At 38.7% G+C, this 25,064-nt stretch overlaps 1 protein-coding gene across 4 annotated transcripts in view; it reads right to left on the bottom strand.

Annotated features, from left to right (window-relative positions):
- Nucleotides 1–9,945: 9,945 nt before the first annotated feature.
- Nucleotides 9,946–25,064, bottom strand: part of OPA1 (OPA1 mitochondrial dynamin like GTPase) — a 47,884-nt gene continuing 32,765 nt past the window's right edge. For all 4 annotated transcript variants that reach the window (XM_066193329.1, XM_066193330.1, XM_066193328.1 and 1 more), the window contains 2 exons: nt 12,409–12,486; nt 9,946–11,883 (listed from right to left, as the gene is read on the bottom strand). In XM_066193329.1, the coding sequence (XP_066049426.1) occupies nt 12,422–12,486 (65 nt within the window). In that variant the 3' untranslated portion in view covers nt 9,946–11,883; nt 12,409–12,421. The remainder of the gene's footprint in view (nt 11,884–12,408; nt 12,487–25,064) is intronic.

Here is a 25,064-nt window from a genome sequence, read left to right on the forward strand (position 1 = left end):
AAAATTATCAGGCCAAATGAACCTGACAGATTCTGGGAAAACTCTCCTACCGTACATGAAGGGACATTTTGAGAGATAAAAGTTCTTATTCAGGGATTTCTAGGTCTTATTCAGGGATTATTTTCATCCTAAAATCAACTGTGCAGGTAAAAACCAGTGCAGCCGAAAGTTCCAAGCTCAATGCTTACAATACGCTCTGAATATGGCTAAATACGTATTTCCACTTTTTCTGAGGTGGAGTTGATGGAGGCTACTTAAAGACTGCTTGGCTCTTTTCCATTATAAATTCTGATTATCAGTGGCTGAAAGAACCATTACCAACATGTAACTGCTCACAATAAAATTGCTCCTGCTGGCTGGTTGGTTGCAGTTGATTTCTTTGCTGCTGTTGAATATAGAGTAAAAAGGCTGAGAATCTCTGGAGTTTCTTTACTTAGGAACTGGACTTCAGATTTATTAGAAGTCTACTTCTCAAGTATCTTTTTAACTAAAAATTTGTCTTTCTGGGGTTAAGACATGGTTTTGGATGATTTTGAAGAATACATTTGAAGACAACAGTTTCTGAAGGAGCAGAGTTAATGAACTGACAGCAGTGCACAGGGGTACTCCCAGGTTGTCATACACATATATGCAGAGTTTTCAAGGCAGGCACAACCACACCTGTGAAATAAATAAGGCAAGTATTTCAAATGGCAATATAAAATGTCTTTGCCTTTGTTTAATACAGAACCAGCTGTCCATCTGTACAGGAATGGTAGTTTGTTACCATGTCATAAGTCCAGCTCCAAAGCCTCAGCAGGGTGGAGAGCTGCTGCCAGCTGTATTTGGCCTGATGAGCTCCTGCTGGGAGGGAAGCTGGAGGATGCTGCCTCACACAGAATCCAACTTATTCATCAGAAGGCTGTCATTCCCCTTCCCACGTGAACTCTCCACAGTCTTTACTGAAGTACCAGGCTGTTCTTTCCCCCTCTGCTTCCTTCACCCACAAGCTCTGGCTGAGCCTTTCTGGGAACTGCTTCCTTCAAAAGGGAAGCCAAGATCTGCAAGTTAGTTGCCTCATTACTGGCATAGAGTACATACAGATGTATGTCATCTAAATACAAAAACCACATGAGCTGAGTTTATTGCATAAAAATGAGCTTTTAACTTGTGAAAAACTCAGACACCAGAGCTGGGTAGCAGCTGGGAAATCAGTTTCTGCTGTATCAAGCTTTGGCTGGCTCAGCTAGAACAGCAGCCACCTCTGTCATCCACATTTGCAGGTGGACGCAAAAATACTGCAGCTTTATGGGATGGTCAGGCTCATCTCTCTCACAGGGCTGACGGCTGCTTTCTTTGTCTACTTCACAGCTATTGCTGGGGAAAAAAAGAGTACTTGCTTTTGCAAAAGGAAGAAACAGGTCTGACTTCTCCCTCCTGGCTGGGATTTCAGTGAAGGCAGCACAGTGAAGGCCTTGTTCTCCCCTGAAAGTTCAAGACAGTTTTGTTTAAGGGAAATAGAGGCTTCACCAGCTGCTTTTTGGTAAAAGGAGCCTTATAGACAATAGGTGAATCATACCCAAAAGCAGTCACTTGACATCAGCCACAAAAGCTTCCAGCCTCATGATCAACGGACCTCTGAACTAATATAGGAAGAATTACGATGGCATTTTCCTGGAGCGTGCAGCTTTGTCCCTCCCTTTTTGCTGGGAACACAATCACAATCCCATCTCTCATTCCCTTCAGCTCTGAGTGACCCAAGACAAGTCTGAAATGCAAAATGGCCATAGGACTCGTCCCATCTCAGCACCTGGTAGTGAAATCTATGCTGGCCTCTTTCTTTATTCTAGGGCCTTAAATTTCTTTTTAGCATGTGACTGCATTAACCTCAAAGGCAAAGCTGTTGGTTTTTTTCTGAGGCAGAAAGGAAAAGGAAGCACCAGTAGTTCAACCCAAAAAGGCAACAAACAGCATATGCTGTCGCTATCTGTGTCTCCATCAAGGATATAAAAAGCTGTGGTTTAATTTTTAATACTTCTGTGTAGGGGACCAATCCCCCAAGCTGGTTGGCATCAGTCTAGGGCAGCAGGATCCAACTGGGTGTAAAAGCTCTTTCTTGACATTCACCTCCAATCACTGTTTGGGCTAATGTTTCATATGTAATGTGAAACTACACACTTTTCAAACAGATTCAGTGTGATATAGATTACCATTATAGTTTGCAAGCTGGCCTAAATAAAGATTCCATGCACTTCACAGGTAAATCAAACTCAGTGAAAATGAAGATGTGAAGCAAAGGAAGGGCAGATCTGTTTTGATCTTCACCCTTGACCTAAATAGGAAACAAATAACAAAGCTGTAGTGAAAAAAGACCAAAGGTAGCAGGGAACAAAATCATTGAGAATGACACCATTGTTATGGGGCACGTCCCCACTGAATCACACACAGCCGAATGGCTCCAGTCTGACCCACAGGGGTCACTCACAGCAGCAAACAGTGAACCCGAGATGCTGGCAAAGCAGAAGGGAGAGACCATGGATTTATGCTATGGGTGCTGGGACACAAATGACCCTGGACTTTCACAGTAGTCATTGAGAGGTTAAAGTTTGGAAAGGAGAAGGAAGAGGCAAGGAGCAGTGCTCTGCTCAGGTAACAGGATATGTATATATGGAATTTTTTCAGCTGCATATTCACTCATTACTCGTTTGTTTCTTCTAACATGCTCCCCTGGAAAAGAAAGAATTGACAGTGGACTTGCAACGCAGCATTTCCTTTCCAGTGGGGTTAGTGTTAACTACCAATCCAGAGTGATTTTTTTCTGTCTAGTATTATTTTTCAGACTCTTGAAGCCTAGTCTGGGCTCCTCGATGTAGACCTGCAACATAATAAAGGAGGGTGGTACAGATAGCTTTCAAAAAGAGAAAAGAGTTCCTTCAACAGCAGTCATGCTGTCACCCTCCAGTGTTTTCAGGAAGAGAGTGGATTGTTTCAATATCAGTTTGAAGTAACCATGGCAGAGACAGATGTTTGGTTTTAGAGAGCAGGCAGTAAGTTTATATTGTCAGAGCAAACACTTGGGACTCCAGAGCACAACATCCCTTGTTGTTTACCAAGTGTGTTATGCCAGAATCAGATGTGAAGATGCACTTCATGGTAACAAAAGAGGACAATGCTTTTATCCTACAATTGTCAACAGAGTTACAGTGCTGAAGACTTTAGATCAATATTTGCCAAGCAGTAAAATGAGCAATGCCTGTCAGTTTGTTGACCTAGATGCATCAGTTACTAGAAAAACTATATTGAGCAGACAGCAGTTCAGTTTCAATTGCTGAGGACCAAATTCCAGCCACAGAAATAAGTGCCATTAGTTACATTCAGATTAACAGAAAAAAACTGTTGAAGTATTGTTTGGATGCTGTCACAGGGATACAACAAACAAACACACCTATTCTGAGGCACTTTGAAAGCAAGTTGGTAATGGCAGTTTTGTCAGAGCCAGGCACTACAACTCCTGCAAACTGAACTTCCAAGAGGGATTTTAAATGTAACCATCTTTCCTGGAAAGACTGAAAACCTTAAAAATTATGTTACCTTTGTCTTAACACAGAATAATCACTATGGCTTCTTGGAGAGATGTCCTGCAAGCATTAGGCCACAGTAAATGTTGGCATGAGGGTACTGTTTTACCAAACCATAATTCTGCAATCGCCTGCCTCAGCACAGCCAGAAAGGCTTGAGCTGACTATCTATCCCTGTTGAGAAGGCTGATGGGCCTGGAAAAGTGCCTGCCCTTGTCATATATCAGGGCACATATAGGGAGGACTAGTACTCCAGTTTCACCGAGTCCAGGAAGGGTGGCACAGGCCTGAGGCTGACAGCAGTCTAAATGTCCTGTGCTTGCATTCACTGCAACACCTCCCACTGCCAAATAACTGATCTATAGCTGCAATCCATGTACGAGAGGGTCACAAACCAGCAGAATGGCCTGACACATTCCTGCAGAGGAAAAGCAAGGAACAAGGCTTAGTTAAAGCAAAGATCTAACATGGTCTCGGTTTACCAAAGGCACTGTTTCAGGCTTCAAAGGGATGACAACACTTAGACTTCAGCTAAAGAGCTGGCAATCATCCCTACCCCTCCAGGCTGAACATGCAACTTCATGCCTGCAGGTAAAAGCTGTCAGAATCAGGACATGATCAGCATTTGTGAGAATCCCTCTTCACCTACATCACAGTGAGACAATTTTACAAAAACTTGATTGATGAAACCTGCTATAGAATATGCCTTTTTGCTGCACTGGAGAAAAGCTGGCAAAATAGTTTTGCCCACCTTGCCCAAGGAATCTCTCTTTCCCAGAGCATCCCCTGCCACTCACTGGCCTGGAACAGTCCTACATCAATCACATACTGCAACTTCTTCCAACTGCATGGACTCTACACACAGGGTGTTTACTGACTAGCGAGCACACCAAAACAGCCATGACAAATACCCAGTATATTAAAGGCAGAGGCCCACAGTTGGCTGCAACCCATGCTTTTCTAAGACAATGCACATATGTCACAGAGATTCCTCTCCAGCTTATCCAAGCTCTCAGAAAGGCTTTTCATTAAGTTTTAAAAGAGGCCTTGGATGCTAAGATACCATTCTGCTTTCTTAAGTAATGTCACAAGACTTCTGGTTTGGCCACACAGTTGCTTTTTAGAAATGAAAAGGAGATTCCGTGCTTCTGCTTGGGACAAGTGGCAAAACCACCGCAATCTTTTCTATAAAGAATGGAGGCAAAAAAAAGAGGAGAAAAAAAAGGATCAGGAACTGAGTTCAGTCACTCTGGGAACCCAGCCTTTATGTACTGTTTACCAAAAGGATGAGCTGAGGAAAGGGGTGAGGGGCAATAGTGTGCATTAGGTCTCACCTGCTGATTCTCAGGAGTCATGAATATTCTCATAATCCCCATCTCTTGGCCCAACAGGCTACAGGCCTTTTCATCACAGAGCTTGATTTCAGTGAGGATCTGGGAGCTGCTCTAAGCTTCAGCAAGTGGTATAATATTCCCTTGTTTCCACATGAAAACAGCCTCTTGCCATGAACCACTCTCCAATGTCTCTTCTGTTACTCATCTACTAACAGCGTTTGTCTTTCAGACTAGATTAGATAAATTCTGTTTTGGGCTGGGCAGAGATCAGTCAGCAAGTCACGATTTCTGAGGCAGTCATCATGGTCTTTTCTTGCATAATTATGCATATGTAATATAAATGTTGAGATGCAGGTATATTTATAAAATGTGATACATGCCTGTCGCTAAAACCAACACAGCAAAAACAAAAGTGAAAAGGGATATGAGCAGTAGTAGACAGAGAAATTCTACTATATTCTCTTTCAAGACAGATTATGGTAGGCATCTGATCTGACTTTTAGCACCTCACAGGCCAGAGAATGACACCTGGTGAGGGAGTAATTTGCAGGCCCATAGGGCAGAGAAGGACAGGGAAGGAGATTGTGCTGGCAGGGAAAGCAAACAGGGTGTGCTAAAACATCCAACAAAGCAGAGTCCAGAAATGAACCTCACCAGATAACGTACGGCTAGCTGTACTTCCATAAGCTTTATGGAATTCCAATTTTCAGGCACTAGGCAGTGGAAAATTATTTTCTTTTTCTGATAAGGGATGTGTTATTTCCTTCAGCTGGAGGTATGGACTTTGCATAAACTGACAGGAGGGGAAAAGGACTCTTTTAAAGGGAAGCCCTTATTCTCCTTATAGCAAGAGTTTCCAGTGCTAACAAGTCTTGGATCATGAAAGAAGTATTTAATAGCTTAAAAAATGCTTTCTTGCAAAAAGATCTAATTGATCAGAACTTCCAGATAAAAACAATCTTCTGACCATTGGTGAGAGCAGAGGTACAATAAGAACAAAAGGGATAACATTGTCTTCCTGGTTATTGTTGGAGGATTAAAAAAAATATAGTTATTTGTATGTATTTTTGAAGGGCCTTATACAGATAATATTCCTGTTGATCTTGCTTGTGGGATAGTAAGGAAGGCCTACACAAAGCTATATATCTACAATACTGGAATCTTGTGAAATGGTGAAGTGTTTTAGCAAGAAATCCAGGAAGTGGGCCAGCAAAGCTATTCCATTTGGATTAAAACTTTAGTCCATAATTAGTCCCAAATTACAAAATATCTTTGCACATGCAAATAACTTTCAGTTTAGGTGTGTCTGAGATTACAACTGTTAGATGAACTCATCGTTCCCCTGAGATATACAAACATAGCACAGAGGAATCACAAATGAAGCATGAGCAGAGTTTGTCTTGGGGATGCCACAAATCTGTGCAGGATGTGGAAGTTTGCTTCTCAACCTTAATACTACTTACTCCATAACATGTCCTTATTATTAGCCTATAACTGTATGTATATAACTGTAACTATTAGTCTATAAATGTATAGAAAATATGTGAATACACACAGGCATCTGTGATAGGTTACATCCCTTATCTTGCACTTTCAAGCTACAGTCTACCAACAGAAAATCATTAGCATCTACATTTTTTAAGGCAATGTGTGGTATGACCATCCTCATTCATCGCCTTCATGCCTGTGTCTTTTTTATCACCTCTGAGGCCTGATGCTCTTACAGATTTGCCCCAATACCTGTTTTGGCTTGTGGAAGCCTTTAGTAAAGGATACCAGCAACACAAAGTGATGGGCTCAGATTATAAACAGGCCTCTCACCAGATCTGTGCTGGGCTAAGCAGATGGAGACTTGAACTGGACACTTCAGACATGGCAAACTTACTGTGCACAATTAAGACTTGAAGAGAACAGTAATTTTGCAGGGCCAGAAGCTGTGCTTCAGTGATCCTTGTGGGTCCCTTCCAACTCAGGACAGACTGTGATTCTATAATTTGTGTTCTGTTTGACACCTTTGGAATCCATTACTCAGGAGGTATAAACAGTCCTCCAAACATCATGGCATTGACAGTGCAGAGGGAAAATTTATGACTGCAGGACAGCTGTAGTGGCATTCCCACCTCATGTTTTGTTACTGGTCACATTCCTCTGGTCTCTCTACAAAAGTATATTCAAGGATACAGAGCTCAGGCAACTGTGGGATGAAAAGTCTCACTGCTCCCAAGACTCAGTCCTGGCATGCAGGAAATCTTTGCCTTCCTTATCATCAAACACACGATCCAAGATCGATCCCTAAAACAAACCTGATTTTGTTCAAGAGAAATGCTCTGCCAATTTCAGACATCAGTCCAAAATACTCCTTTGAAAGCCACTGGTGTTTGGTGTGTGCTGTAGTCAGCTTTTGCCTTAGCCTCCTCCCCAGCTAAAACACATAACACTGGGCTGTTCAAAGGTCATTCTTTGTTTGCTTCTTGACTGCTCTTAAGACAGATGTTCCCAGGCACGACAGAGGATATAAACACGTGCATACTGGGGAAAAAAAAAGGTGTCCAGGTGTTTAAGCAATGCCAAATGTGAAAGAATTCCAATTCACTGCCTTCTCCTTTAATCTGGCAATTCCAAGGGACCAAGCGTGTCATGACTTGTACCCAGAGCACTTTCCGCTCGGGTGAGTTCAGACAAGGTCTGCATTAACTCCCCAACCTGCGAGAAAATTATTTGAAACAAAAGGTTCAGATATGTCCTTCTCCCTCCAACAAGCCTGGAAACAAATGGTACAGGAACAAGGTCAGAAAGGAATCATCCGCCTACCATACCACTGAATTCATTTACCTACCTCAGAGCCCATTCAAGGAAAGGGGTGGGATGGGGAACAAGGAATGATATAAAGCAGAATGAAGCTCTGGGGTCGCTCGCTACATTACAAGATTTGACAGGCCTTTGCCAGCCTTCAGCTTCTTTGTGTCTTTCACATAATAGAGAAACACAAACTGAGCAGCCTGTGATCTGGGGGTTGCACTATTAGACGGAGCAAACTCTTTGCAAATGCTAATAGTATTGTAGCATCCTGTCAGGCAGCAACACAAAAAAGGATGTTGATTTTCACATGAACCAGAACAGACTCATTGTAAAGAAGGCTGCAATAAATGTTCTATCTCTAAACATCAAAAGCTACAGGCAATTGGCTTGTAGACATGAGGCAAACACTGCTTCCAATATTCCTAAATATACGGGGCATACTGTTACCTTAATACTTATTTCATGAGGCTGGCAAAGAGAGGGCAGTTGCTTGAAACAGGCCTTCAGTTATGATTTCTATAGTGAAATAATATCTAGATCTAAAGTGGCTTTTGTTGTGGAATTTACTGTTTTTCAGCAGTCTGGAAGAGATGATCCTTTATGAAACATGAATGTGAAGATTCAGTCTAAGGTAGAGTTTATGTCCTTTCTATACATACTTTATACTAAAAAATTCCTGGCAACAGCTATATGCTGTGAAAGCTCTGTGATAACCACCTAGAACTCACAGCACTTGGGAAACTACAGCTTTAGGAGTTACCTGACTCTGTAGGACCTATCTTGCAAGGGGTTTACAATGCATTTCATTTATCTTACTGAATAAAAACTAGCAAGTAATTGATCATGGTCTATAAAGATTACTGCAAGGGAAGATGGATTACTGAACTAATTTAAAAATAGAACAGGATCCAAGAATTTTAAACTGGCATTAAAAAAGAAAAAAGGTTCCTTGGATATGGCAAGTCACTAAGATGGTAAGTTTTTTCAGATAGCCATTAATGTTAAGTTCTTGTGAGGGTATTCCCAGAATCTGAGTAGACTTCACCATTGTACATTACATCTGTGCAAGGAAGTATTGCTGGAAGATTTCCCTAAAGCACCTCAGGACCCAGAAACACATTTCAAACAGTCAAAAAACATATCGAGCTGCAACTCTGTGAGAACACAGAGGTATCTACACAGACAGTTCATATGGCAAAACCTTCCCTGACATAAGAACATCCCACAGATCTCTCCAGTACCAAATCCCACTGAGGACAAAAATTTCTAGCTGACTCAAGGGGTCCTGGATCATGTTTAGAGATCCCAATATTTTGACATTTCAAGTGATGAAATCTCTTCCATCTTTTTAAATACAATTGTTAAGAATTACTAAGCTACATTTAAGATACATGAAATTTTACTAAAACTATAGCCTTTGAACTATGTCATAACTCAGCTTATGTTCAAAAATACACTCAGCAAAGAACCAGATTCATGCGGCTTTGATGGTGAAAGAGCACACCAGTGTGTTTGAAATAACCAAGAACTTCACTGATGTATTCACCCTCTATGTTTGGTATTTACACTTTAAGCATTTCCAAGATTTTCTCTCATAGTCTGATAACTTGGGATGATGTTACTAGTAACCACTGAGAAGGAGTAATTCTTGACATTTGAAAAGACACTATTTGTACCTTTTTCATGAAAAAGTGTCAGAATACCTCTTGGCCTTTAGTATTTAAAAAACAGAAATAACTTAGCATATCCACATGATAGCAATGAACATGCTTTGGAAATGAAATATCCATTTATGGAACAACAGTGTTTACATTTGGTGAGTCTACTCCCTAACCTCAAAAAGTTACAGAAATTACAGGTTAGTCACTGCTCCTTACAATAAATTGCTGTATCCAGAATCTGAAAGTAGCCTACAGAAAAATATCGTGAACTTCTGCAAACCAGTTTGGAATAACATACTCTTCAGTACCACATGAATTTTAGGCAGTTCAAATAATTGTGTTTTCTGTCTCAAAACTGTTGTAATATTTGGCACAGCCTTCTTATGCTGCTTGACATTACATCTTTGTCTAAATGTATTACATAAATGCTGTATTAATTTATATAGTAAAGATAACAGTTGGTACAGTCACCTCTAACCTTGTACTGACACAGCTCTTCTGAATCAGACATTTTGATATCATTAACATACACTGATATCATTAATGTACACTTGTTCACAATTTAACAAATGAGAAAAAGAAGGTCAAAGTGACTTCTTAGTTAGGTGCAATAGCACCATGTTCAAACCCCACATTTTATTATTCCTTCAGTTACATTTTTATTCAATAAATACCTAGTTTCCATGGAATACATCATGCTAAGTCTTAGATGAGCAGCACAGAGAAGTTGGAACTAAACCCATAGGAATATCACACTAAAAGAAATGAACACTGGGCCACTGAATGTGATATTCTGCAACATTTACATTACACAGAAGTTTCAAACAGTGATCTCTAGGTAAATGCAAAAGTTTTTGTTTGTTCCTTTGTTTGGTTTGGTTTTTTTACAAAGAAGAGACTTATTTCACTTGCTATACACAAAGGTGTCTGCCTTCAAAATTGTGCAAACTTACATTTCTGAAGTTATCTTCAAAGGATGGTCATGACACAAGCCATTTTTTAATTTTTCTGTTCTCAAACACTCATTTTCAGGAATTAATTTTAAACAGAAAATCTCCAAACATTCAATTAGATCACCCTGAAATATTTAACCTTTCAACATAATTTTAAGCTCTATGTTAGCTTTTTGTCCACATGACTGAATATTTTATGTTCAAACGTTTGGGGAACATCTTTCCAAACTTTGTATTGTTTCCTCTGAGGGCAAACCAAAACAGTATCAGTTGGAAAACATTCAGATTCCTCTCTTTTCATTTCTACATATCAAAATCAATTGCCTTTTCAAAAGGGAAAATAAATCTAGGTCAGTTTTTCAAGGTACATAATCAGACAACTGCAACACAAACTGTTTCAGGCCTAACACCTTCTTGCACGTAAGTATTCAGAAGTGTATCCAGATCATTTGTGGTAAAATGTGTGGGCAGAGAAACGTGGTGGTGAGTAACCACCAGGCATCTAAGATAGGGAGCTTGTATCACGCTTAAATTTCTCAGAAGTAACATTTTTATGGCAAAACAGAAAGGTAGTTTTCAGTGCCTTACTGATGTTACTGAATGGTAGACATGAGGTGGGTGTGGAAGGACCTTGTGCATAACATTCATACAGAAGTGATTTTGGTCTTACAATAGCTATTAGTAAAAATGAAATTTATGACATTTTTCCTTTTTCTTTTAGTTAGGAAGTTGGAGAAGTTGGAAGTACATTCTATCTTTTTACATTTCACACGTATTCCACCAGGTTACTTTGTACCTATGGTAAAGGGTGGAGTTAACAAGGAAATCTGAGTCTATACAATCCCAGAAATGAAATGCAATCGGCTGACATTCAAGAGTAACAACATATATCAGGAAAGAACAGGTAAAAGGAGCAGCTGCTGACATTATTTCCTGAGCCTAAACCCTTTAGAGTGTCACTGAATAGCAGTCTGTGCTTTCAGGTGAAAGAACTATGGGAATCGTTTGGCTGACACCTCTCAATAGTTTAGGAGTTTAACAAAATCCACCACTTCCTCTCAGGATCACAATACAACGTTTTTAAATCTGTACCAAGTGATCAGCAAATGCTTCAACATAGAGCATAAAAAATAAAAATGGCATTACTTAGAAGGGCATTTTAATGTACATACAAATACTAAAATGTTATGTCAAATCCCAGCATCATCTGCAGGCAAGAAAATGACAACAGATAAAATCATTTTATGAATCTGATCCAGCTCTACCATACAAGACACATATTAAAAATAAAAAGCTTTTTTTCCTTTTCAGGAAAAAAACCCTTAAATGTACAACTTCAGCAAGCTCCCAAGCTATTTCATTAATTCACAAATCAGATTCTTCTGTGCATGTAGCTTCAAAAATTAAACAAACAGGTGGATTTTAACTGAACTTCTCAATCCCTCGAGATGTTTTCTTTCTCCTTCAACATTTCAGGATGCTCCCCAAAAGATAGGAAACAGAATGGGACACAAAAGCCATTTCAATTCAGTCTTTGTGTAAGGTATCCTGGAGAAGGCTGCATTCTTGTGTAAAGTTCCTGTTGAAACAGAATAACAAGTATTTTAAAATATGCACAAATGCATGACAGCACTTGGGATTATAGATTTAGAATTAACAGAGATGAGATTTGGAAAATTATCTGCATGCAAATATTACTGCTAACAATAAACAGTGTCTTTAAGAAAAACAAAAGAACTAAAATGCTTTCATAGAAAAGTGTTTCATTAATTTTGATTCCAGCTCGTTATGCTTTCTTTGCTTAATACAGATAAAAATATTGAACTGAGAGTAATCAAGTAGCCTACAGTGATTCACACTATCTAAGTGACTGGTCATTAACTGTATTTTTACAAGGTTTCATATCTGCTTGTAGTGTAAAAACAGAAAGTATTGTACTGCAGATTAAATGCAAGAAGCAGCAGCAGCCAGACAACTGAATACAACTGAATAAAATGAACTTTCACAAAGTCCGTATGAAAACATGCATTTAAATGAGAAGGATAATTTTATATAGAGCAGTAAGATAACTGTAGCAATCTCTTTATGATCAAAACATGATTACCTGCTTGAACAATCTACTTTTCTTGATGCAGGGCTTCTATGAAGGCTTCGAGTTTCTCCTGGATTTCCCGAACTTTTTCTGGTGAAAATAAAAAGATCCCTGTTCAAATACCTACTACTAATAAGTACCTGAGGACAGGTACCATAAGAACTCCCCCTACAAAAACAATGAACAAAAACATGCAAACACAAACAAAAATTAATGCTGTCATCAATATTACCCTAAGAATTATGTTTCTCAATTACAGAGGTTTACAACATTCTTCTACATCAGAAAAAAGAAACCCTATCCTGTTTGAAGAACTCCTACAGATATATTTTATGCTTATCCTGCTAATTTAATAATTCAAAAATTTACTGAAGGAATCCAATACTAGAAAGGTATTTCTTACAAAAACCTGAAATTTCCATCAGCTCATGCACAGAAGAACTACTGTACACTTGTTACAAGCAGGGAGCTGTTAGGTTTTAAATAATGCCCACTAGCCCCTTTTTTCTTTAACCAAATGTCCTCATTCTCCACAGCAAGTGTAACAAACACCACTAATCATTCTAAATAAAGTTGAAAGCTCATGCCCTTTCACCCAGGAGAATTTCAGGGAACCACACGTCAGTATTCAAGACACCTCCTTCAAAGGGCACACATTTTAAGATGTTAAGAATGTTTAAAACTTGCATTTTATTTTCTTGCATTTCAGTAGTAACCAGATGGATGCATGCAGAATCTCATTTTATACAAAATCTGAATCTGGGAGTTTACTTCTCTACCAAAACACGACCACAAATACAAATAGTTATTAGGAATGAAAAGGCAAAATTGATTGTGAAAAATCCAGGGGTTTAGGCATTTTCCCACTCTTTTCTCAATTCCATATGACATTTGTCATCATATAACCTATTTGATTTATTAAATTGCTTATGGAGCAAGATTCAGAACCCAGTTGGAATCCAAAGCCTGTGAGATTTCCTGCTTCTCTCTCACCACATCCCCATTTGAAGCTCCTTCTGTGTGTGATTATAGCCATGAAAAACACACACTTCAGAAATATGAAGGAATGAGGGGAGAGCAATAGGACAGACAAAAATAAGTTAGATGAGCATAAACACAGACAAATATTTTTTTCCAAGCTAAAAATACTATTGGATTAAAGCCATATGTTCCCTTGTCTGAGATACAGGGTTTGAGCTTTTAAAAAAACTTTTATGTTTTCTTCCCTTTATCAATACCATATGTTATCAACTTTGCTGAGCTGAAGTAACAGCAGAACAAAAAGAAAAATAAAACAATCAGTTTTAAATGGGATATGTAAGCATAAGCAGAAAAAATGACCTACAAAGAGAACACTAATGTAGCTACAGGAAACTGGAAGTTTAATCTAACAAAATGACAACTCCATAAACAAATATAAAATCCATTTTAGAGTAACAGTAATAATAATAACAACTCAACAAACTCCTGCAGTCCCGTTCTTACAGAAGTAGAGAATTTTAGTTAGCATTTAAAATAAAGTATGGAAAATAGCCTGCATGAGTATGAAGAAACCTCAACTTCTATCTTTATCTTGCAATTCTGAGGTGATGAAGGGTAAGCCACTGACACTTTCAACACTGCAGCGTGCCCTTACTCAGTGGTGCTTATCTACAAACAGAAGTACAGTGAAGCTGAATCACACTCTAAGTCCTACACTAAATACCAAAGAAGCTTCTTGAATTTCAGCTGGGTTTTTTTTTTTTCTTTTAAGGTACTTTGATATTAAATGAAGATTACAGTGGGTGCGAGGGCAAAAGCTGTACCTTGGAAATTAAGAAACAGCAGCAGCTGATTTTTACCAGGTTGGAAAAAAAAAATCAGTTCAGCAGAATCTTTGAAAGCTGTCAATGAAAAAATAAGGTAGTCCCATGATCACTTGTCCTTACTGAGCACATTCAAAGGGTTTTCACTATGACCTTTTTAAATGAAGAAAAGAATATGCATTGCATGCCAGTATATAAAACTACAGTGTATAGAAAATGTTATTTCTATGGAATTTATTTAGGCAGCTACTTAGCTCAGCTTCCAATACTGTTCCTCTATGAATGTTTACAAAATCAGCCTTTGAAATAATGTTCTACTGTTTCGGACAGAATTAACATATTTTTTGACCACACCATGCTGGATGGTGCCTTGACCAACCTGGTCAAATGGAAGGTGCCCCTGACCATGGCAGAGAAGTTGGAACAAGATTATCTTTACTGTCCCTTCCAACCCAAAATATTCTATAATGATTCTGGGTTTAGAAATTATTAATCCTGGACCCTGCTCTCCAAAATGAACAGCAGTTGCCTGTGATAAGTGGGGATGAGATCTCATGACCCAGATGATCTCTTTATGTTGTGCTTTCAGTGGCTTTCTGTGGCACTTTTTTTCCCAATTGCAACATGTTTTCCCAAGTGTGTTCTTTGTATTGATCAAGCCATTAGACCCAGTGAAAGCAGGCAGATTTAGCAGTATTAAATGCAAGTATTTCCCTTTCTCAACCTCCTGCTAATGAAATATTCCAGCTCTGAAAATTAACAGCATCAGCAAAAACCTGTAATTATTACTTCTCCCTTAAAAAAAGGTTTGTGCCAACAAATCTATTCTAATTTTCTGATTAAGGCATATTAAAATAACAGGATAGCAAATATGTATTCCACCAGAATATACTGAATCAGCTGTGTTTGTTCAGAGAACATGTATACTAAAACTGACTGCATACTATGAGCACTTTATTAGTTTTTGTACTTGGACTGAACTGAAATGATTACTTAACTGTAATAATTATGAGGTCTTGAGGTAATTTAATACTTTGAAATAATATGCTGGCTATTCTTAAAAAAGAACAGCTATAATGAATGCCAAATAGCTGCAATTATTCATGCTATGCCCTGTATTTTTAGCCCTAGTACAGCCTTTTGCAGCAGCAAATCCTAGGCAACTTGTAACACTCTCCTGCAAGTCCATTCTGTAGCACAGAGAAGCAGTCTGCTGAATCAAAATTCACTTTTGAAATAGGCTGAGGGCAGAGTTATGCATTTAAACAACACTCATCTTAATAAACGAGTAAATGTAAGTGCTTGGATAGAATTCTAATAGGAGAGTGCAACTGCAGGCCCTGCAGTTCTGGGGTAAGTGGCTACAGTTTCATCAGCGCTTATGTGATTTCGTATGTGAAACAACTATTCGTCCTCACAATTCAAGAATCAGATGTCACCCAGCTTTAGGGAAGCTCTTGCCTCTGTGAAATGCACAAGCTCTGTATCCACATTTGTAGGGTTTTGACTGACACTTAGATCAAACTATCAGTAGTTTACACTTGTAAATTACAGTACATTCTGTTTTGAGGAAAGTTTATTAACATGCCAAACACAGAAAATCATCTGGGTTTCAGGTAAGAATACTTACTGCAGAAGTAAATTTAGGGGTAGACAAAAAGTGACCTGTTGTTCTATGTCTTGTGATACTGTGTTTTTCCAAGGATAGGTAAACCACAGATTAAAAGCATTCAGCTTGCTAGCAAATTACTTCTGTAACTGGTTGAACTACCCGAGCTCTTTTATACAATGCTCCCATGTCACAAAAGGGACTTTAACAAAGTGCTACACTCTTATTACAAGGTACTGTGTAAGTTTTAAAGCACATATTGCTTACACTGGATTCTAGAAAGATGATGTGCTCTTTGCTAGCTCTAATGCAGACCTGAAGTTACAAATAAGCAGTTCTTCCAGCACCTGTTAAACACTGATCAAAAATCAAATAAAATCAATGAAGAATAACTGTAACTAAACCCTTGTTTCCATCTTAGAACAAAAGATGGAAAAATTCACAGGCCTAGCAGCCATGAATGGTTTTTCTATTTCCCATTTACCCCATGTTTACCTAAAAGATAAGCTGGTTCATACATCAACTCATTATGCTTCTTGATCTGGTCATGAATATTCCCATAATCCTCCCTCCATATCCCATAAAACTTCACTGACAAAACGAGGAAATTCTTTATTCAGATGTCTTGAGATCCTCATTCATGCTCAGTCTCTCCTTATCTCCATATGAAATGATATTGCTACTTGCTCATTTTCTTTTCATTAATCCTGTGATCCCAAATCTAAAAGGCTCAAAACCAGACTAATTGAACTGTAATGAGGATTTGGAATACACTATGAATACAGAAAGATGCAGGCACAGATGAAGTTTGCTTTTCCTAGTATCGCTAGCTGGTCAGAAGGGAACCCCCCTGAAATATTCAGTCTTACAAGGAAGGTTTGTTTTCTGATTTCTGCCTGAGATACCCAAGCTTAGCTAGCAATAAACAGTGCTAAAATGAAACAGCTGAAGCAGGGTATCAAGAAAATCTCCTAAGGCCAAATAATCCCAAATAGTATCAAACACAAATTACAAAAGCAAAATATATTACTGATTTATTTCAAACACACTCCTAGAGGCAAGAAAAGGTTTTCTTGTATTTTCCAGCTGTGTAATGGGTTTACTAAGAGATGTGGCCTCTGTCCACAAAACCTGTCTTGCTTATGGTTCTACATTTATTTTAAGACATTCAAATACATATTTACCTGCAAAGAACCAATGCTGTTAGCACAGAATTTTAAAGATTTTCATGTCTGTCTGTGCCAGAGTACATGAGTACTTTGGGCAGATCAAAAAGCTCTCTCTTCCCAATTACAAATGCGCACACATGATATCAAATTTCAATTGCAGCAACAAAACAAATTATAAAATCTTTCTGGACACAAATCCATCTTTATTTTGTACTTCGACTACAGTATGAAATGACCGCAAAAATGTGTTAATATCTTATAAATTCTCCTGTTGTACACAAAAGTGACTTCTATCTCCAACTTATGTTTACACGGCTTTGAAATTTGAAAGCTCATGGTTGTTGCTCCTTTGCTCTTATTGTGTTTAGACTTGAGTTCTCCCCTTCCTTTTTTTTTTTTTTTTTTTTTTTTCCCCATCTTCCTTCTTTTCTTAATCCCTTCCTTGCCTATAAACATTCTCACTGCTTGCTGTGCTACTTCTATGTTATGGTTAGTTAACCACAGAGGCAGAAATTCGGAATTTACTGCTGTGAATGCATCATCTTTCCTCTAGTAAAAAGGAAAGCCCTGTCAGTCAGAATTCATCACAATGCCCAGAAACACACCATTAAAACTAGAGATGTCAATCCAAAGTTTTCTATTGAAAGCTGATTTTTACCTTAGGGCTACCTAAGAAAAACTCCACAGCTGTATACAACCCCTATGAACACTCAGGTGGAGAAGAAGGGGGGGAAATCATCTCTTTGGAGTTCAGCCTTTTGGGCCACATTCCTTGATTTTCTGAGGGCCATGCAAAAGCTTTACTTCTTGTTAAAATGGTATGAGACAGCACACTCCCAGGCACTCCAAATAGTGCCTCAGGAAGCAGACTTCCCAGGCACAGTTACCTGCAGCAACATGCTTACTCATGCTTTGTGCAAACACTGCCTTAATTCCCTGATCATTGCAAGGCCATGTGCTGCTGAATTTTAGAAAATCCTTTGAAACTACCTATCACATTTTTTGCCAGTTTCCTCTTGTTCACATACCACATTTTCCTCTGGATAAGGCTGAGAGGAAAGCTAAAATTTTAAGTGGGGAGGAGGGTGAAGGAAAAAAAAAGCCAAAACCACCCAGGCTGCCCTTAAAGAGACAGAACATCATTTGTCAGCTGCAAAGACAGATTTATAAGTAGAGGGCCCCCTCTGTTCCTTTAAGGCTGCAAAACAGATGGGAAGTGAATGGACAGTCAAAGGGTCAAGAAAACACATGGGAGGTGCTGCTTGTATGCTGTATGTATGTTCCCAGCAAAAGAAAGAGGTCAAGATTGTAACTGCATGGCTGGGTGCTGGAAAGGCCTTTTCTTTAAGCTGTTACAAAGACAAATGCTGTTCTTCATCCTGCTGTCAAACTGCTATAAATATTGTTTGTCAAGAGAGTTTCAGCAGTTAAAAGTTATTTTTTTTTAAAGGCTGAGCAGGAGGATGAATCATGTGAATGATTCTTAAACAATTAGCTCATTAGTGTAATAAAAGCACTGCAGAATCCTGAAAATTTTAAATGGAATTTATAGTAGTTCATATATAGTAAATCCATGAATCATTAAGAATATACAGCTTTTAAAATGCAAGCTTGCAGAATGTAGCAGGCATGGTCATTAGTTATCAGTAGTTAGACTGAAGGAAGATGCCAACTGATGCCACATTGTAGTAGCTGTCCTTTAATGTTATGTTTCTTATATGTGTTGCAATCTATCATGACATTTGAAGTTGCATCCAGTTTGATCTCCTTCTGCATGGCCATAACAGGAGAAAACATCAAGGAGCCTGTTTCCTACGAAGATACAGTTTTGTCTTCCTTGTTATAGGCAAATCCACCTCTTAAACACGAACAGATCACCTCCAAATTGTATATTTAGCCTGATGTAGAAACATAGTAAAATTAAGAAAAAAATCTTAGGAAAAAGCCCCAAGTCACAGCTGCAATCATTGAAGTTAATTTGTTGCAAGTATTGCTATCATATTAACTCTTAATCCCTTCATAGTACACCTGAGCAAAGCTGTCAGCTGCCTGTATGAAACATTATTACCTTTATTTCACACTGAAGATAATCAGGCAGCAGCAGAAGACAGCTTGTCTGAAAACACTTCAGTTATTTTCACAAGCTACTGAGCATTACAACAATATTTTAGCATTACTGACAATGATCTTTAGCGCCAGAAATGGGAACTACGTATTGTGCTGTTGAAATAGTGGATTACTAACCGATGTCTTGATCTACAGCTGCTCCAGATTCACTAGTGAGAGCTCTCAGTTGAACAGAACAGTTTTGGCCACACATTTGCCCTGTTTGGTGGAACAGAACAGAAGCTGGCTGTGCTTGGAGCAATCCCTGGGGCTCCTCAGGCTGGTAAGCATGAAATCCTTCTGTCTCTGACAGCGCATTTCAGAACTGAGCTATGGAGCTGAAGTAAAACTGACAATTACATAGACTACTGACTTTATACAACAGACATTTCCATGAGCTATTCATCAGTCCTGCTTGTCTACAGAAAGGAAACTAAATATTACCAAACTGTGATGTGAGGTCACAAACTATTTCTACACTGTCAGTGAGGTTAGCCTAACATACCAGTGACCATTACCCTGTGTTAAGTTGCAAGTTTATGAGAGAGTCACAAGGTCTGCAATATCAAGGTAGGACTTCGGCATCTTTCAGTCCTCTGTCTCCATCTCAGATTTTTTAATTAAAACAGCTCTAATAACTCAGTCTTTCAACAGAACTTAGCTGTGTTGTTTACTGGACAGCTGGAAGGAGCTTAGTAGCAGAATGACAACGCAACCTTATATAATAATCTCATACTTTGAATCAAACTTATGGATAGAGAAAGATTGAACTTCCAAATCAAAACTGATAAACTAGAGTGAATCAGAATGTGTTGATGCTCATTATTTTGTATGCAAATAGTGAAAAGCATAGAGGCAAACCAGAAATACTACCCAATTATTCATCCAGTGATGTAACAAAAAATTAACTTTTCCTTACACAGAAAGGACATACACAGTGATGAAGACAAACTACTTATGTAAAGGCTACTGTAACCTTAAGGCTATAAAACTGTAAAAAGACTTCAGCATAAAAAATAACTGATACATGTTGCTTCTCCACCCAAAAGAAAGCATACTTAGTAATTAGTTAGATAATGAACTAAAATGCCATCAGGGCTATTTAAGTTAAAGGCACTCTAGAATATGGCAGAAAATGAAATGGTGATTAGATGAATTTTTAGATCATAATGATAATGTTTAATAGTCCAAAACTTCAGTCACCATATCCAAATGGTTCTATTATTTTTCTCTTTGCTATCATTCCTGTGGGCAAAGTGGAGCCTACTACAATTGACAATGTGCAACATACATGACACTGACCTCTCCAGCTTTTGGAAATGGGAATGTTACATTCCACAGCTCCACACTACTTTAGAACAAAAGCATATATTGGTCCATTTACAAGCCTGTAATTTATACCAAGCGTAAATCTCTCCATGATAAGTAAATCTCTCCATGATAAGTACTTAAATTTTGATTATTAAATACCTTCACAAGGAACCAGTACTAAAGAGAAAATAGCATCCAAGCATCTGAACGATCCTTGCATCATTCAGAAAATTTTAGGAAAAAAATAAATTCAGCAGACACCACAATGACCCTCAAGTACAAGAGACATGGGTCTAGAGCAAGATTAATAGGCATTAAACATGTCATTATTCATGTAGCAGTTTATCATTATTTTTCAATGTCAATTTTAAGTGATAGGCTTCTTTTAGTCAGTGACAAATGTGGTGAACTTTGTAAGGATCCATTTTAGGACCTGGACATCAGTGCCTAACTCTTCATCAATAACTAAGAAATCACAGCAGACAGGCTTTGGTCATCTGGGATTCTTAAGTTAAGTAAACCATCCCTCCATCACAGGATGCCTACGAGTGATGTATGTTCTCCCTTGAGGATTACTTCCCTCTGTGAGAAGATGCAGCTTTCTAAAGCACTTTCTGCCATGACACAAAGCAGGAACTACCTTATCTGCACTTTGACACACAGACCATCCTACACATTCTTGTGGTTTTAATTCATTAGTTTCATGCTGCTGCCCCAAAACTCAAGAGAGAAAAAAAAAAAAGAAAAAAAAAAAAGAAAAAAAAAAAAAAAGAACTTGAACATTTAACTAGTGTCTTTCACATCAAAGCATACTTGCTTGGGTCGATTTCTTAAATTATCTACATGGAATTAAAAACATGATAGTCATGCAAAAATTATTAATTTGCATTCTAACAGGAAGTTTGCAAGCCTATTGTGAGATATTGCTTTGGTTTAAAATCAGGGGAAATCAAAGACATGACCATACAGACCGATTCCAAGCATGCTGTCCCCCAAGTTCCTGCATCATGGAGCACCAGGACCAGTACAGAGTTCAAAGGGAGCACAGGAGTCTTGCTGCCACCAGCACACTGGTGACACCAGCACAAGCTTGAACTCATTAAGAAACAGACAGCCTACACTTTGTGACTGCTGGAGATTTGAGCAGAAATGAATGTGCTCTAAATGACAAGCAGCCTCTGATAAGATACAGGCCATACTAACGTCCTCAGGGAAGCTGCTGGCAGGGGACTGTGAAGATAGCAGCTACGCTGCACATGTTTAGCAGAAGTTGGAGATCGGTTTGGTGATTCCCTGAGGGAAATGGCTGCTCTGCATCTGTCTGGGTGGAAGGCCACACCATCTTCCTGGTGTAATATTTTGTCAGCCCAAGATGAGATGAGTGAGTGCTCCTCACTGCTATGACCAGATGAAAAGAGAATGAGATGCAAGCGAGACTGCGGACACCTTGGAATTGTCTTACAACTATGAAGGAACCATATTTTTACTTAAGTAGCTTCTAAAACTCCAGTATTTAGACACTGTGAAGAAACAAGAGCACAAAATAACCCTAATTCTTCAGATTCTAATAAAATTACTCCTCCATTTGCATTTCCTAAGATGCTTTCCTCTTTCCTGTATCTGTCTTTGGGCAGGTGGGGTGACACTTGGGCACTACCATCAAATATCTTGAAAATGACACATTTTTCTGCATCTTGTAAACACTGAAAAGCACAGTGGTCCTGATTTAAGGACTACTAACCACTGGCTTTTGATTTATTTTGTCTGTCTCTACTTTCTAAGGGAAAATTACCTATGATCTGCTCATTTGAGAGATCTTTCCCCCTACAGCTGAGCTTTGCCCCTATGAAACACTGTGACCTTTTTTAAAAAAAGTTAAAGCTCATAATAGAAGAGCAAATGGAAGCAAAGGCTTTAGAAAGCCAAGTCAAAGCCTGATTTTAAGAAGCACATGTAATCAACAATGTCATGAAAGATAGAGGTCAAATCAAAACCCAATTGGCAGTCATCTGAAGGAACTGAAATTTAATTAGGCTACAGTAATGACCACAGTTTAGGATTACTTTCACACAACATTTTTGTTCTAAAGCAAAGAGCAATGAAAGAAAAAATGTAACCACAGAGCAAGTAATTATATGCAAAGTACTCTTCACTGACTTTATCCCCAACTTTGCATAAATGCATAACAAAAAACGGGGACCCACTTGGATTAAAACCAGTTTGTTACACAGAACAGACACAACAGAACACACTCAGCTAAGCCAGATCACAGGAACTTCAGGTCCTGAGTCAGCAACTTGCATATGGAAGTGCCAACCTTAGCTTTTTAACTCCATTAAAATGGCAAGTTTATTATATGCCTATATGATATTAAATCATTCATGCTCCAAGTTGGCAAATGGTTTACATTCAACAAGAAAAAAAGTAAATAAAAATTTTAATGCTGTGACTTCAAAGCAATGACTTTAGATATAAAACTTGAAAGTATTTTACTGTAACTCTGGTTTGTTTAGTTTTTATATGTTTTAGTCTTTACAAGAAAATAATTAAGTTCTGCAAACTATTACATTTCATAGCTTACAAATGTATGACAGAATTGAAACAAATGGCTCTAAGTTGTATTTTCTTCATGTGAGGGCCTACTCGTCAAATGTTTCAAAAAGCTTTTGTGAAGAATGAAGTCTCAGCTAGCCCATGACACCTGTACAGGTGTCAGCATTACTGACAAATGAACTTGGGCTGATCCATTCACATTCATACCTAGCAATTGCAGGATCAAGTTTCCACAGGCATTCCCAACTCCTGCCAATGACTCTCCCATGCACATGGTTTTACTTATAATTTGGTGAAGAACTGGGTTTTCTTTTTCAGCTTGTGAGGACACAGGATACTGGATGAATAGTATGCTGACCTAGGAAAGATGCTTTGTATGTACTGTTTTATTTATCCTGTGGCTTCACAACATTCATAGTTTTGCTGTCCAAAAGGACTAAAAGGAGACGATATAAAGGAAGATAGGACAAATGAGTTTCTTTTGGGTCTGTGAGATTTCAACTCCAGTGAAGTGAATGGCAAAGCTCCTGCTGCCTGCCTGAAGCTTGGATTCACCTGAAGCATTCAATATCTATGTGCACCACCTAGCATGCTCTAGGTGCTACTGCAACAGGGAGAAACGGCATTTAGCTTTAGGATAAGACACTGGAAGATCCACTTCCTTTCTGATTAAAGGATTCAGTTCCTAACAGTTTTTTTTCTTAATAAAGCTTACTAACCAGAAATGTGCAGCTGAGAAAAAAAAAAAAAAAAAAGACCGTCCTTCACAATCTTCATAAATTACATGTCATACAAACAAACCAGAAAACCCCGAGGAGGAGTGGAAAACAAGAGGGACAAGGGCAGGCAAGTGCATCCTCCTCCCGGAGGCGGGCGGGGAGCCCCGGCAGGAGCGGGGCCGCCGCTCACCCCGCGGCCCGTCCGCGGCCGCTCAGCGCCACCGCGCGCCCCGCAGCGGCAGCGGCAGCGGCAGCTCCGCGGCGCTCCGGCCCCGGGAGAGACACAGCGCGCCCGGCACACAGCGATCCCGCAATCACTGAGGCACTTCCAGGAAGCCGTTTTACTGGGAACTCAACATTTGCAACAATTACCATGTTATAAAGAGTCTACAGAAAGGTAACATTTAGCCACACGCTATCAGGTATTTCTAGTGAAATTACTCGTCTGGCATTTGTGTTCAAAATAAAAGAGCAGAAAAGACATTATTCATGTTGAAATCGAAGTCTTTCAACTATGTATTATTTTCTTTAAAAAAAATTAAAATGTACTGCCCAAGACTGAAGAACTTAATTAAAAAGATACAGTTCTAGGGAAGGTGTGAGTTCAAATAATTGTCTTTTATAAATAACCAACCCAGCTGCCATTTTAAAATACATGTAACACATAAAACCGTCAGTAACTTCAGAGGCAGGAGGCACAAATGTTCAGTATCATTCACTTTGGGAAGTTAAACACAAATACAGGAGAAAACGGTATGAACGTACAAATACTGCAGAAGATCACTGATAACATTAAAGGATATATATTGACTCATCCATTTTCAAAACTACTGTAGAAATAAAGGGTATTTAATATCTAAAAAAAAAAAAAAAAGGAGCAAGTGGAAAAGATTTGTGTAGAGGCTGCACACACCTGTGTGTAACAGCTGCAGAAATTTGAAGGGACTGACTTGCCACCATTAGATTTTCCCTCCAGCCTGAAGCAGTGATTTAAAGCCTGCAATACAAACAGGGCAGTCTTACCAAGAGGCTTTTCTGTGAAATTCTCCTTTTAAATATTAATGTTTATCATTGTAAATTTAGCTTCTTCCATGCCATTTCACTTCTTATGGAACACAGCACACTTAAGATAGTGATGTAGCTAAGCAAATACCTAGTTGTGTGGAATCTAAATTTCAAATCAAAGTATTTTGTCCTTCAGCAATGAGCACAATCAAGATGCAGGTGCCAAATGGAAAGTAAATGTAATTCCTCCTATTACTGGTGAAGCTATCCAAGTCAGGGCTGTTCCTCAAATGGCAGAGAACTTTGGTGAAGAACTTCCACAAAAACAATGCCCCAGAGTTGTGAGGGAAGTTGCGAACAACTGCTTTAAAACAGGTTCCTATCAACTGCT

The sequence above is a fragment of the Chamaea fasciata genome, unplaced genomic scaffold, assembly GCF_029207755.1.
Source record: "Chamaea fasciata isolate MVZ Bird 193981 ecotype frontalis unplaced genomic scaffold, bChaFas1.0.hap1 SCAF_11, whole genome shotgun sequence".
NCBI classification, from domain to species: domain Eukaryota; kingdom Metazoa; phylum Chordata; class Aves; order Passeriformes; family Sylviidae; genus Chamaea; species Chamaea fasciata.